This window comes from Harpia harpyja, chromosome 7 (assembly GCF_026419915.1).
Source record: "Harpia harpyja isolate bHarHar1 chromosome 7, bHarHar1 primary haplotype, whole genome shotgun sequence".
Lineage (NCBI taxonomy): Eukaryota > Metazoa > Chordata > Aves > Accipitriformes > Accipitridae > Harpia > Harpia harpyja.
In genome coordinates this window covers 56,276,027-56,292,055 of record NC_068946.1, presented here as the reverse complement: position 1 = coordinate 56,292,055, position 16,029 = coordinate 56,276,027, and the positions used below count along the sequence as shown (strand labels likewise).

General features: G+C 42.8%; 1 protein-coding gene across 8 annotated transcripts in view; it reads right to left on the bottom strand.

Annotated features, from left to right (window-relative positions):
* Positions 1-16,029, bottom strand: part of GALNT13 (polypeptide N-acetylgalactosaminyltransferase 13) — a 195,385-nt gene that overhangs the window by 65,892 nt on the left and 113,464 nt on the right. For all 8 annotated transcript variants that reach the window (XR_008235994.1, XR_008235996.1, XR_008235993.1 and 5 more), the window contains 2 exons: positions 1,941-2,107; positions 415-622 (listed from right to left, as the gene is read on the bottom strand). Coding sequence is in view for 2 of the 8 variants with exons in the window: in XM_052792613.1 (XP_052648573.1) it covers positions 415-622; positions 1,941-2,107 (375 nt within the window). In the remaining 6 variants the exon portion in view is untranslated. The remainder of the gene's footprint in view (positions 1-414; positions 623-1,940; positions 2,108-16,029) is intronic.

Genomic DNA, 16,029 nt, shown 5'->3' with positions numbered 1-16,029 from the left:
AGTGCAAATTTCAGAGCATACTGGAGGTCACACAGACAAGAAGTTGTGCCTGGTAAAAAAAAAGGGGGAAAGATGGCCATCAGGGTGGGGGACACCCAGACCTTGTGAAAGTAAATGGCACAAGTTGCTGTCATTACTGGCATTATTAGTCTTACTGTCAGCAACAGAAATCCTGCTGTAAGAATCAAAAGCTTATTGTATATTTATTTAGAAATTAGATTTTGATACAAATATTAGAGAATATCCTCCTGATAAATTTAAAAAAAAAAACAAAACCAAAAAACCACAAATCTTCATTTTCAGACCAATGAATTGTTTTCATTTCTATTTTTTAGCAGCACAGTGAAACCAAGGAATGGCCTGGAGGCAGGAGGCAGGTCCGTGCCCCCGGGGACAGGTCCGTGCCCCCCTTACCTGTCCTCCTTTATCCTGGCCAGCAGCGGCTCGAGCCAGCCCAGGGTGCACTCGCAGTGTGCGTCCAGGAACGTTATCACCTGCCCTTTAGAGGCTGCTGCCCCTCGGAGCCGCGCGCGGATCAGTCCTGACCTCTGCTCCATCCGAATGATTTTTATGGAGACTTCCAGATTTTTCACATAATTCTCTAACGAGGCCTTCAGAAACTCTGCCAAAGATAATTGGGAAAAAAAAATAAAAAACCACAACAAAAAAAAAAACAGAAGAAAAACATTATTTTTAGCTAGGTTCAGCAACTACCAAGGACTCCAAATATAACCGCAGAGCTTATGCGTCATGCTCGGCCCTCCAAGGACTGCCATGCACGATCACTGCCGTAACACGGGAAACGCATTTTGACATATTTAGTGTTTTTCTGAAGACTGAGAGCTGAGCTATGGAGGTTCACACTGGCACTCTGTTCAGTGCAGCCGCACGGAAAACAGCCCGTACATACGCACGCATCTGCCAGAGCATCTCATGAAAATATCACAGAAATTTTAAATAAGGCATGATCAGTTTCCTTGAAATAAGCCAGCAAGCAATAGTGAGTGCAAAATGATTACACTTTTGCTAATTTGTCTATGGTTAAATACAAATCCAGCTATTTTTGATGCATTTCACCGTTTGAGCCCTTTAGGAATCCAAAACTTTGCTTTTAGGAAAAATTGTAGTTACTTGGGCTAAAGTCTTCCTCTACCTTCTGACACAGAGAAACAGTAAGCCTACTCATTTTCTGAAGCAGAGAAATCCAAGAGAGTAATTAGAGTTAAATTAATGCTACATGGGGCAGAGATAAAGGACGGCTTAGCTTGCATCCTCTGTCCCTTGAACAGTTGTAGCTATGTGTTGTATTTGCCATTATATACATTTGGCTACTGCAGGAAAATTTATCATTCCATTGATTCCATTTATAGAATGTAATGTGATTCCTTTTCCAGGTAATATCAGTTCCGCATACAGACAGTTTTCTTCCTAAACTCTAGGTTTTAAAAAAATAAAAAAAGGAAGAAAAAAGCCAAGACCAAAAGAAATGAACCACAAATACGAGAAATACAAGGAAATTGGCTCAGTGTGGATATTCAGGAAAGTCTGAGACACAGAACAGGACGGGGGTGAGAGACAGCAAGAGAGAGACAGAGAGAGATGTGAAAAAGGACAGTCTTGTACAGTAATATGAAATGATAAACCACAATGCAAAAAAAAGCACTCGTGAAATTCGGGATGGGAGCACCATACATACGACTTACAACCTGATAACCAACCTTCGCCTCTGTTACGACCTGTAAGGATACTTCGGCTCTGCCCACACCTACTGGAGTCGATTTGCTGCTGGCCCCAGCAGCAGTGGGAGATGCTTGGTGAGAGATGCGGGTCCGGTTCAGCACCGACAAAAGGGAGCCACTGTTCACAACCCCTTCTGCTAGGTCCTCAAACATGATGCTAAAACAACACGTGGAATGGGGCTCCTCTCTCCCCAAACCTACCTCTCTCGCTGGCATCGTCCACCAGGATGATTTCCGAAAGCAGGCGGTGCGGCGAGCGATTTATAACGCTGTACACGGTCCGAAGCAGAGTACTCCAGGCTTCGTTGTGAAACACAATAACTACACTTGTGTTGGGGAGTTCGTCGGGGTAGACTTTTGTCTTGCAACTGCCAAAAAACACAGAAAAAAAAAAAAAAAAAACAGAAGGAAAGAGGGATTAATCCTTAAGAAAATCTTAAAGAGCTCTAGCAATGGGACAGCCTGGAAAAGGGGTTTCAAGCCTGTCGAGCAGGATACATTTCAAACCGGTTACTGATCTCTTCAAGCTCCCAAGCCAGAAGCCCAAAGGCAGAGGGAATTTCAAATCCTCTTTTCCTGCTAAGAAAAGATGGCAGAATATCCAGAGGAACGCGTACTGCTGCATTCACAGCTCCCTCGGACTCCAGCTCTCCTCGGTCCTGCTTGGTATGCCGAGAAATCAGCATCCAGCGGCCTCAGCCTCAACGTGTCCTGACATCGGCAACAGAAAACCCTTAGCTGCACGCAGGACACAGGGCAATTAATATAAAGTGTATCAAGCAGTTACAGTCAGGTCACATAAGTCTTTTATTGTGACAAATCCCAAATTCTATGGTTTAAAGTACACAGGCCTCCGAGACTTTCCCATCTTTGGTCGTTTCTCAAAAAGAAGAAAAAAATTACACTCCATATGCCCATTCAATGGAAGAATGAGAGGTCAATAATTTCAGCTATTTTCGGAAAATGTAGAAACTGAGAAACAGATAGCAAATGTTGCTGATTTTGCAGAAGCAAATTAAAGCTGTTTGCTTATTACAAAAGACAACCCAAAATTCTGCATATTTGTTCCAGATCTTGGACACGTTTCAAAAATACAACACGTCTACATCAACCTGTCAACACAGGTCAAGTCACGTCACTTAAGCACACCTAATAAGGATTTTTAACCTTTGTGACTTAAAATAATTTCCACTCTTTTTTTGCTGTTTCACTATTGTATGATTTTCTGGCTCTACTGTTCCCACCGTGACCCTGTTCAAGAAAGCCCTTCCAGAAGAGCGTGTACATACTTTCTTCGGCAGCGGCGCACACACACTACTGAATTAAATTGCATGTAAAGTGAGAAGAAATTATGCATAGCTTTTTAGCACATCTTCTTTGTAATACCACAAATTTGAAGCTTCCCTAAAAAATTTTATATTACCGAGTTATTCATTAGCACCTACATACCCTGTATTCTCTGACTGTGACACAGGCTCAGCATATCACTTTTGTCTGTGTTATTTGAAATATCAATCAGTCCCAATGCAGTACTTGTTCAGGAGCAGCCTCCTCCTTACAGAAAACTTCTGTATCAAGGGCCAAGAGAACAAATGAATAAGGTCCCTGAAGAAAAGTCAGCTTGTCCATACAGTTTCTTTCTTGAACATCATCTACCATAACAAAACTCACTTTAACCTTTTCTTCTGCCTCACTGACATTTTAAAAAAATAGATAAAACAACATTGTGACCACAGCTTTCAAAGTACAAAGTGAGGAGAGAATACAGAAGAATACAGAATATCACTGATTTCTATGGTACAGGTAAAAGGTTCACGGTATGTGTGTATGTGAGTGTATATATATATGCACACAATGACCTATATATATATATATATATATACACATATATATATATAGGTCATTGGTCACTAGATCTGACAATAGAAAGTCCAGTGCTTTTATATATATACATATATATATATACACATACACACACACATACATAGACACACACCAGTCTTGACAACATTTTGATGATGACCACTGAAGTTTGCTGGTAGCCATCTCACCTTCACAATTTCAGCAATCTCATTAATGATACAACTATCCATCAATTACAATTTAGATTCAGAGCTCAGACAAACAAATAAAAGTCCTTCACTAATTATCATCCACAACGACACCCTCTGTTTATCCAGGGGTGTCTAAAGGAGTGTGAGCCCAGCAGGACAGCGTGTCCAAAAAAGGACATTTTGAATTTATTTGTTTCCAAGGCATAGCAAAAGTTTTCCTCGCACATGTAATTGCCCTTGGAAGGCATCTCATGTCAGCCCTGGTGTATGAAAGTCAGATATCAAAGACTGAAAAACAGAAGGGCTGTAGTACAAAGCTCAGTGCTGTTTATATTCAGGGTTGTTTTCCAGAGCTTAACATCATACTTTAAGCCACATACAAAGCTGGAATAAATTCTTGTCCCATATTTCACAACAGTTATTTTAATTATATTTAAAACAGATGCAATCTTGAAAACTGGAAAAGAACTACTACATAACATTACGTTTAAAAATATTCAGAAATGCACGTCAGTAGTGAAATGAGACAAGAAGGAAAGGGTATTCCCTTGTCTGCAGTTTAACACCAATTTTGTAGAGCAAACGGAATATTAAGGAACAGAATGTTTATCATCATGTACTATTTGCCAGGATCTTCAGTACTTTAACTGTCATCGTTATTATTCTCCAAGGTATCTCACAGTACCCAGAGAAGCTAAGGGCTAGACGAGCTGAGGACACTCATGAAGAGGTCGTGTGTCCTATGTTTTGCAGCAGACAGACCAATCTAAATTATCATAAATCTGGTCATAAAAATCCATGAACAGCATCCTAGGGTGCATCAAACACAGCATGATCAGCCGGTCAAAAGAGGGGATGATCCTGCTGTATTTAGCGTTGGTGCGGCCTCACCTCGAGTGCTGTGAGCGGTTCTGGCCCCACCATTTAAGAAGGATGTGAAGGTCCCTGAATGTGTCGAGAGGAGGGCAACCAAGCTGGTGACAGGGCTGGAAGGCATGTCCTCTGAGGAGCGGCTGAGGACTTTGGGCTTGTCTAGTTTGGAGAGAAGGAGGTTGAGGGGCGACCGCATCGCTCCCTGCAGCTTCCCGAGGAGGGGACGTGGAGAGGGAGGTGCTGAGCTCTTCTCCCTGGGATCCAGGGACAGGACACCTGGGAACGGTTCAAAGCTGCATCAGGGGAGGTTTAGGCTGGACAGTAGGAAGCATTTCTGTACCGAGAGGGTGGTCAAACACTGGAACAGGCTTCCCGGAGAGGTGGTCGAAGACCCAAGCCTGTCAGTGTTTAAGAGGAATTTGGACAATGCCCTTAACAACATGCTTTAGCTTTTGGTCAGCCCTGAAGAGTTCAGGCAGTTGGACTAGATGGTCGTTGTAGGTCCCTTCCAACTGAAATAGTCTATTCTATTCTATGAAGGACCAAATTTTTAAAAAGCAACTGCTCTGGAGTTGGCAAACTGTGCACAGACAAGAAATCATTAGAGTTTGTTAACTGATGAGTGTGTAACACAGCTGACTGGTCATTGAGATGACTTGAGTCCAGAACCATCACTCCCATGGTGAAAACATTCATCGCTTGAATTAAACAAAAAACATCCTTAGCTTGTTGACGCAACTGTTACACACCTAACACCAGAGAGCTGCCACTTTATTTCCCACTGATGAGGCACACTGCTCCATTTACACACATGCTGTTGTCCCGGGTCCTATTTCAGCATTTCATAGGATCATAGAATCCTAGAATGGTTTGGGTTGGAAGGGAGCTTAAAGATCATCTAGTTCCAACCCCCCTGCCATGGGCAGGGACACCTTCCACTAGACCAGGCTGCTCAAAGCCTCATCCAACCTGCCCTTGAACAATTCCAGGGATGGGGCATCCACAACCTCTCTGGGCAACCTGTTCCCTCAGTGCCTCACCACATTCATCATAAAAAATTTCTTCCTTATATCCAGTCTGAATCTACCCTCTTTTAATTTAAAACCGTTACCCCTTGTCCTCTCACTACATGCCCTTGTAGAAAGTCCCTCTCCAGCTTTTCTGTAGGCCCCCTTTAGGTACTGGAAAGCTGCTATAGGGTCTGCCCGGAGCCTTCTCTTCTCCAGGCTGAACAACCCCAACTCCCTCAGCCTGTCCTCATAGGAGAGGTGCTCCAGCCCTAGCAAACAGCAACAGCACCGCTCCACGGGGAACCTGCCATGTCCAGCTCAGTAAAGATGACAGAGATGAAGTGAGGAGGCAAGCAGGAGATACAGAGACTGAAATACTGACTGGCGTGAGGCTAAGACTGTTCTGGATGGAAGGTTATGCTTTTAGCAACATGCCTTTGTTCTCTGGCGAAAGTGAGACATTGATTAGTTTTCACTAAACTCACTGAAAGCAATTTTCATGAGTATTTGATTCACTTTAAAAGTTAAACAACAAAGATCAGTAATAATGCAACCGTACAGTGGGTGTATAATCACTATTCTTGCTCTTAAAGTAATTCCCATTGCCATTTACAAGATGCGCAATGGAAAACAATCACAGTCCGTACAAATGTGACTAATTTGTACCCTGCTCCCCGCCTCGCTCCTGGCTACGTATCGCCACGCTCTGATCCCGATGCTCATTACATCTCTTCGCGGGCTGATTCACCTCACTAAGATGCCCCCGAGCCCACCTCTTGGCCAGTTTTTCTGCACGGTCAGTGAACGAATGCAGTGCACAGATGGCCGGGGAGGTGCTAGAGATGGTGCAAGACCAGCAGAAAAGGGCATGGTCGGGAGAGACCCGGTGTACCGAAACCTCCCGTCCAGCCACAGTGAGCTGCTGCGAGCCAACGGCCGCTCACACTCCCCTCCTTTCCCTCAACGACGGCAGCAACAAATTCACAGCTTCCCGCTGTAGATCAGCTCTTGAATGCCTGCAACCCCGCTATGTCCAAGAGTACCTACCCAGGGACCATCTTCTGGACCGGGTATCTTGGTGGAGCACATCCTACGAGAGGGGTAGCATCTCAGGGATTTGGGCTCTTGGGATTAGTGCCCCGTGTCCTTCCCAGGGAAGGCTCAGTCATCGCCGATTTCCATTCTGCCCTTGCAGCACACCTCTAATGGTGTTTCAGCCCCAAACAGACACCCACCTAACACCCTGCTCACTTGAAAGTGTTTGTAAGTGCACCAAAGATAAAAACCTTTCACGTCCCTTTACTGAAATGATGACGGTGACTCACGCTGCATTTTTTCTAATTCAAAAATACACCACGTGCTGAAGAAGTGATAAATAAGTCATCTGCTACTCACAGGCTATCAAGCACAAGGACTCCCTCTCTGCCACCCCTGCACTATTTACAATGCATACTGATTGTTCAACGTACACTGACACTGGAAATACTTTCCCAGAAACATTGGTTTTTCTCATGCAGTCATCAGATGTTACTTTATGAATACACATGAAGTAAATACAGCTGTTTAAATGTGAGAAAAACACATTTTCCAAGATCAATAACATGGAAATGGAGTGACACTCTACCTATTTACCATCCTTCTCATTGGCTGTGTGCAAATTATGTGAGCGTGAAGGGTTGCACTGTGATTTTATCCCTTCCAGAACTGCGCTGAAGCTCTCAGGGAAGGAGCACAAGGCAAAAGATCATGCATGAAAACAAAGTATTTAGAGGGAAAAAAAAGAGACTATAACTATTATATACAATTTATAATGTAGTATTTTTTATATTATGCATTTGGGAACATATAGAACTGTGTTAAATATTTGTGGTTTATATGACTTGAGGGATTTTCATGATTGTTTAGTCATTACCTTTTATTGCTTTGCTTTAGTGAAAATACAAAAGATTAACACCCATAAAGAAAAGGCTGGTAACGCAGATCACTGGTATGGTTCCTCTGTGTGACCAGGTTTACTGTACACCCCAGTGCCAACAGGGCACTGGAAACCAGTCTGTTGCAGGACCGGTACTTTTGCCGTGGAGCAGTCACTGGCGTGTGTGCAAAGGCACGCAGCCTCTGCGCCTGCAAGGCAGAACGATGTGCCTTTGGGGCTTTGCTCCCACACGCAGCGAGGCAAGGCAGGTGTGTTGTAGAGGAGGTTCACAGCCAAGTTAGGATAAGGGAAACATGGAACAGCTCCGTCTCTGCTTTTAATTCATATTTATGTTCTGATGAATATTACATGTGCAACAGTGGCAGTATATTTATTCAGGTATCTAACATATATAGGTTTATATGTATTTATATAAGCATGTCTGTACCTACTTTTATTTACCTATACATACATAAAAACCTACATATATGCACATATGAAACCTTAACTTATCTCTGTGGCATAGTAAGGTCTCCCTCCTCACAGAAAGGTATTTACTATTTATGATGAACAATGTTCTTGAATATACTGATGCAATACTAGGTTCCACTGGAATCATGATTTCCAGCATTATAAAGTATCTATGACTGTGCAAAGGCATTAATATGTGCAGTAAGTAGATAACATCTGAAAGAAATGTAAGCAAGCTCCTCACTTCTTTGCCTTACTGACATGTAATTTCTCTTTTTGTGCTTGTTTCTGTTTTGCTTCTTAGTTCCTTCCTGTCTCTCTCCCCGTTGAATTCCTGCATTTTATAATTAGTCCCTTTTAAAAACCTGCTATGTCATATCACAACCTGCTGCTGCATTTCTTTCTAGCTAATACGACAATCTTGACTATTACCTGCTACCTCATTAACTCTCAGCTGTGAGCTGAATGGTACGCCGGGAGGTGATTCGGGAAAGCTGCTGGGCACCGCAGAAGTTTGCCGTCAGCCCCAAAGGCAGTACTGCTGGGGAGCAGGGCACGCACCTACCTCCTCCTATTTGCAGTTCACCACAGCAGTGATCCTACTGCATCACATTTCCCGAGCGCTGATGACTAACATCAGCTAATGCAACCGCAAACGATCCGTCGGGCCAAGGCAGCCCCTATCCCTCACATCTACACCCTGCCTCCACCGTTATTGGTTAGACACGGTACAGGGTCATGGCTCAAAAATTGAAAGCAGTATGAAGACATGAGAAAAACTCACTCCTAATTTCACAGTAATGCACATAAAAACCCATACCAAAGTGGCGCAAGCAGAAGTGATGAATTCATCATTATGCAGCCAGATCTTCTGCAAAAGGGCCTGTTAAAAACGACAACGCTGCAGTTAAGCAAACTGTCAAAACATCTGAAGTTATAAAGTGAATTAAATCAATAACTTCATCTTTTTACAGGTGTGGTTACCTTCCAGTGAACTTTATACCTTGCATTTGTTTTACTATCTTAATTTACCATCACATCCACACGTGTTATTTTTGAAGAACGATCAAGAATATTGTACACAAAATGGACAGGTTCACCTTTAAACAGCTTACCACACGTACTAAACCAACTCCATGTACGTAAACGTGTTCTTATTTGGAATAATACCTCACATGCCAACTCTCAGGCAAACGTTTACCAGTTCTCAAATGAGCTGAGGGAAACTCAAGTATTTACAGGACAACTTCAACGCTAATATTTTTAACGTGGGGCTCTCGGTCGCCGGAGGCTGAGGCTGGGGAGGGCAGCAGCTGAAGGCAGGGTGCTGCAGGAGCGCCTGTGCCAACAGCAGGAATCGAAGGCAACCTCGTCTGGAGTGAGGGAGCAGTAGATGTTGGACAACCTTAACTATGCCTTGATGCCTCCGAGTTCAGGGATTTCATTGTGAAAGCTGTCCCCGCAACAAAGCGCTCCAGCTCAGCTATACAAAACTGTCAAAGGCCTTCCAGAAGTTCATGACTGTGTATTGATTAGTGCCGCAGAAGTCTTCTCAGAAAAGGAAGCGGAGGGATGACCTGAAAGGATCGACAGTTTCAACAGACAGAGACTGGACAAGGGCAGACCCTGCCGCACCATCGGTAATTGCCTGTCACCATCCTTCATCCTTCTTCCCCCTCCCAGCACCTTCCCAATGAAAACAGATGAAAAACATTCTGAAACTGCTTACCATGATAGACTACTTCTCGCTTATTTTGGTGTTTAAATCTCGCAGCTGATGGCTGGTGTGGCTTAGCTGCTTTGTAAAGGTACATTTTCTGTAGCTTATTGCTCCCACTGCAACGAAGCACTTAAAAAACGTAGACTGCCAATTCAAGAAAAGCACCTTTCCCTCTCAAAAGGCCCCACAGTATCCTGCAGCAACACCGGTTTTGCCATATGAAGGACCACAGCTCAAGGCTGAAGAAGCAGCCATCCCCAGGACCTTGCAGCGTGCTGCCTCCATGCAGCCACGTACCTTTCTGCCTCGGGAAGCATTTCTGCAGCCGTCTGATAGTTCCTGAGCTGCGGGATGCCCTCAAGAAATGCCCAGTAACAGCCCGAGATGTTCCTATCCAGCACCAATCACCAACGCTGGCATCTTGGGCATCTACCCCTGTGTTCACTCACAGCATTTCTCCAGCATCATCCCATAGCTTTGGGGTGCAAGAGCTGAAATTCAGGCATACCTGAATTGTTATTATGAAATGCAGACAGCCTGAAATCTGCCATTTCTCGTCATCCCTCATGCCAGTACCCCCTGGGAGCAAGTCAGCACGTGCGGTCTCGATGCTGAGGTATTACTCACCGTTGCGGAGATGAATTCATCGCTGCTTAGCGAAGCTGGAAGCCAGTCATGTTTCTTTATCTCCTTCTAGACCTGAAACATGCCACCATCGCATTCAGATACCTCACAAGATGCCAGATCATATCAGTGCATATTGATTACATGCCAAGGCACATTATGATGCTTTATTCTATGCTAATAGCACATAACAAATGTTATTTGTGCTCTGCTGTACCTGGCTTTCAAGAGCACACTTGTATATCGCATTATTCTGGTGGGATAGATCTGGTATCCACAGAAATGCTCCGAGTATTTCCATCTTCCTCTAATCTTGAACAGGATTTAAAAACATAAGGAAAGGTGCACTTCACTTAAAAAAAATTCCAGCAAAACAACAGCTTATTCAATGTTCAGCAGTTATAGAAGACCATTTCTGGTTTCCCTCTACAAAGAATGGCAACCAAAACCCCCACCTCTCTTTGCTAAAGCGGTTTTGAAACACCAAGTACCTCAGGGGAAGCCAAATGCAGCACTGGCGTAACTCCAGCCATCAGAGCTGCTAAAACATCCTACAGACCTCTCCAAAGCCAGGCCTTTGGCCAGAACTTTCACGGAAAACTACATTTAGAGACTGCTTCCATATCACAAACTTTCCCTTCAAAACTGTTAACTGTGCCATGTGCAGATCGCCACCGCTCCTTTTCAGGTTTTGGGTTTGCTTTCGAAAAATCACACGTTGGAGTGTAAGTTAACTACCCCCAGTAAGCAAAAATTTATTTCTAGAGTAAGTGATAACTCTTGTACTACGAGAATCTTATTGCCTGAAATAGTCTCCTCCTCATCTAGTTTAAATAAAATCTGTAAGTTACTTAGGGAAATTGAAAGTGCGAAAATGAAATATATGGTACAGTATTATGAACAGAAGAAAAGACTGTCCGAGTGTTTGAATTCCCTGCCAGAACAGCATTAATTTAAGCTTGATCTGTTGTGTCTCTGCTTTGCCACATGCAACTCTCGGCTCTGCAGGAGCTGCAGAAGAGTCTGTGTCTGACGGCTCTATGGAGAACTATTGCTCTCAACCCAGAGAGATAATGCATTATCCTGTAATAGATACTGCTGCAGCATTTCAATGCACACAGCTTTAAACTCTACTTTAATAAGTTTGCTTAAATTGCAGCAGTTCATATTTTGAACTGAAATGTATGCAAATGAAAGGTAAATAGAAAATAATTGAACAGGAATTTATTTCACTTAGAGGAAAGTCGAACTGTGCCAGAACTGCATCTACATTGTCTTACTAAATTTTATTGTATCAAAATACTCCAAAGCTAACCAATTTTTATATCCAGCAGATGACGAATGTGAATATGTCTTATGAAAATTGTTCTCTGGTGTTTCATTACAGAGCATAAACAGGTTTGCAGTTTGTAGGAGCAAAGACCCTTCACTCACACCTTCAGCTATCACTGTTCATAAAGCTTCAGGTATAGCCTTGAATATCAACTCCTCCTTGGGGATTTTCAACTCCAAACTTCATTTTAATATTTTAGAAGTTACTTCAGCAGCCATTTACTAAACGCTTGAAGTTCCTTTTATGTTTGACGAACACCACAATAATACAGCACAGTATTATTAAAAGCAAACAACACAGCATAGAGGGGACTATTTTTCAGAAGACTATACTAGAGGCCCCTTTGTACTTTCTCCACTTTTTCCAACAAAAATCAAAGATCTGTAGTGGAAATTACAGTTCAGATCAGATCAGGCTTTCTTGGATGGTTTTCGATCATTAATTTTGTTCCGTTTTCACTGCCATTTTTCATTATATCACTGCTGAATCTTCTTTGAAACTCACCAAGCTCACGTCAAACTCCCCCTACTTGTTAAAATATTTTGAAATATTTGAAGTATTAACTCTGAATCCCCAAAATCTCTTATTCATATCTGCAATAAAGGATATAAGAAACAAAGAAATCATTTTCACATGCTTCTGCTTTCACATAGCTCTGGAGCCCCCAGCTAAGGGGTGAAATTCTGCATCACACAAAGTAAAGATAAGAGCAATGGCACACTTTCGTGCCACAGTTGCTTAGTTCTTCAGCGTTTGCATATAGGTATAAGACACATCTCCATGCTGTGCTTGGAAAAGCAGGTAACCAATGTGCTGGATTCAGAGCTTCCTCCCAAAACTGAATTCCCGGTAAGAAACCGACTGCAACAAATCAGCCAAAGGCTCTATGACCCACCGGTCCTCCATGGGCTCCCAGGCAAATCACTGCTCCTGCGCTCTCCTCCCACACACGCACCCACCATCTGAATGAACGGCCGGTCAGCTCCTTTTGTAAATTCACGAGGATTAGTACTGTACTATAAGGCAAGTCAAGAGCAGTAAGTCAGTACACTTCTGGAAATCTCCAAATACAGTTTTCAAAACTCAAAGTGCTTTTTTCCAGCCTGCACACACTACCACATAAATTACCGGGAAATGACTTTTCAATTGCGTTCTTACTTGCAACAATAATGCCTAAATTTTTAGAGTTTATGGGATAAGGTAGAGAGTAGCCAATTTCTCTGAATGAATGCACATAACCAAGTTGGGGGACAGCTTCCATCAGGGAGGACATAAAACAGGAGCATGAGTTACCCGTACAGGCTTATTTCCTGGTGTTCTCATGACTATTTCAGATTACTCCTTCGCAACAAAGTGAATTTTCTCTACGTGCCACAAGCAGTTTCAAAAAACAAGGCCATACTGTCAGCAGAGAGGGACAGATACCCCAAAAGAGAAGTTGCCCAGTGTTACATCCACCATGACCAGATGCAGCAGAACAGATGCCCACCTGGGTGGTGGCCAGAGCTTCTACTGCAGGGCCAGGACTGCCTCGGACAGATGCTTTTAATGGGTCCTTAATTTCTGCTTGGCATTAGTGGGAGACACCCTGCGACGCCGAGGCCATCTATGTACCTGCTGATAAAAGCTGAACCAAGGATCTTTATTGCTTTGACTGTTTAGTGCTCAGCTGCCTGCAGAAATGAACTTATATTAATGATCTGGTTGTAGAACCATCATCTAAGAGGCTGCATGGCTGAGATGGCATTTGCTTGTCTCACTGCCCATCCTCTTAAAAAAAAAAAGCATAACGACATCGTTTAATCATTAAGGACACTTGTTTTAGTAAAAAAACTATGATTAGTTTTTCTTGCTGCTGAATATAGTTTTGCAGGCTCTTCTCACTTCTCAATTGAATCTAAAGACTCATTCCCACATTTCCCTTACAGGCACGTATAAAAGCTGAACTTTGTTCCCTGCAACAAATGGTTGGGCCAACAGCAGCGATCACAGTAACCATCCATTTGTGAGCCTTGACTTGCCAAGCAAAGGGGACAGCTCTACATGAAGGAAGCAATTTCATGCTTGAACAGCCTTGCACTATTAAATCAGAAAATTGAGTTACAGCCACTTCACAGAGTGGACTCTGCTGCCAGCGAGGGTCAGGATCAGCCTGTGGGTACACAGGGGAACTGTCCTGGGACAAGCTGCTGAAGTAAAGGCAGAACTGATACAAAACTGATTTACCTGAAATATCCATCCTTTCTGTTTCAGTACTACATATTTTCCTAAAGCGCATACCACATGAGGACTAAATACCTACCAGTTTGTCATGCCCAGCCAGCAACTAAGTGCCACGCAACCTGTCACTGTTACATTAATTAGGGTATTTACAGAAAAATCCAGGAACGTGCTTATCCTTGCAATGTGGATAACCTTGACATACTTTAAAAATGTGAAATAGCCATACATTTTTAAAAGATAAGTAAGCCGTGCAGATCAAAATCTTCAATTAAGCACCCTCACCATCCCCATTTTCAAAGGTCTGAGGGAAAAGCTGCAATGCCAGCTGTCCTGCAAACCCTCTGGGAGAAGATACGATGGGAAGGAGGTGAGGTCCCATCAGGACTGGCTTCCAAGGCAGCCTGAAAATTCATTACTAGGAAAAAAAATGCGAACAATACCTGCCAAATAACACTGAGGTTGTTTGTTCTCTTATATGAACTGTTTAAGCATTTACTAGTATTCAAAGTCACTTGAAGCCATAAATAAAGGAAATGAAAATATCTTCTTTAGATCATTTTTTCTATAAATAAAATCATTCTTGATACTTAGTAGAGTGGTATTTTGAGGGCCTCTCTGATAAGGCCACTATCCCAAGCTGATAGCAGTGCTGCCAGGAACTGAAATTTGTTTTCAACTATTTTAACACTAAGTAAGGAGCTGACTTCGGTTTTACAATCATATCCCCTCATATTAACTGCCTTACTCCAAAGCAGACTGCAGTCCACATGAAACAGGGTGTCAACAAGAAGGTTTATCTTTCTGGAAATCAAACTCTTTGGAAGTTCTCTGAACAAAGGACATCTTGAAAGATTCATGTGTATCGATGTCTACACAAAAATGCCAGTACTAAGTATAAAGAACTAACTAGGTCAACAGCCAAAACCACTTATACAACCTCCAGATGCAATCCCTTCTCCCTAGCAGCATTTCTGCTCCTTTGGTACACCTCCAGATGTAGAGAAGTTTAATCCATTTTCAGATTAACGAGAGTTAGCTAATTCCACTTAAATGAGTTGTATAAATATACCTCCACTGAGCATTCACATTTTCTTCTCTTCTTACACATGGGTGCTTTGCTGATGATGTTTGAATCAAAAATCTTCCCTTCGTATCTGTGGCTGTTCTGTCACATACAGCAGGCTTCACTTGGCACGCACATATATAGAGATAATATTCTTACCCATGCATTGCTCATTCCTAGTTAAAACCACAAAACTAACGGCCAATCTGATAAAGTAATTTGAAGAACAGCATTTTTTGCTGAACAGTAACAGTGTAAAGCAAAGCAAACCGCTGGTCTTTCTTGACCGTGGCTCCTGGGAGCGATCCAAAGTCCACCTGCGAGAACACACTCCAACAGCTCTCGAGTGCTGAGCAGAGACCAGAGGCTTCCTCGCAATGATTACCCTCTATCAGAGCTATGACACCAGCGCATTTTTAATTTTAGGGCCAATCCCGCGTATAAGAATCTCGTCACAGTTGCTATTGCTTTGGCAGTATGGGGAAATTGAGAGTTCAACAATTAGAAAGAAGTTAATAAGACAGCAAGCTAGCAAAGAAAGGGCTATAAGCATGCTTGAGTTACATTATTAGGCTTCCAATGGGCATGGCCACAATACAAGTAATGAATAAAACAACTGGTAAAGTTATTGTGGTCCATTAGAGCTGCCTTTAGAAACACCAGCTACCAAATTGTTAGAAAAGATATTGTAAGTGGAATTTCCCCACATACACCAAGATGCTCCACAGTGACGGCACATTTTGCAAATGCCAACTTAAGTTTATCTGGAAATGTGACCCAAAAGATCTCCTCTCCTTTCCTGAGCTTAGCTAAGCTAATTTGAATTGAGGCGTACTCTCAGGAGAGGTCCTGCCTCTGCTCCAGCTAGCCGTGTGAACGGGGACTGCCATTACACAGCTACAACAGTGCTGAAAGGGAGGATGGAATCAAAGCCCAGCTTCTACGGGAAAAAACAGCAGCGAAGGGGAAATAGCAACAAACTTTAATTGTTCCTTTTGTTATAT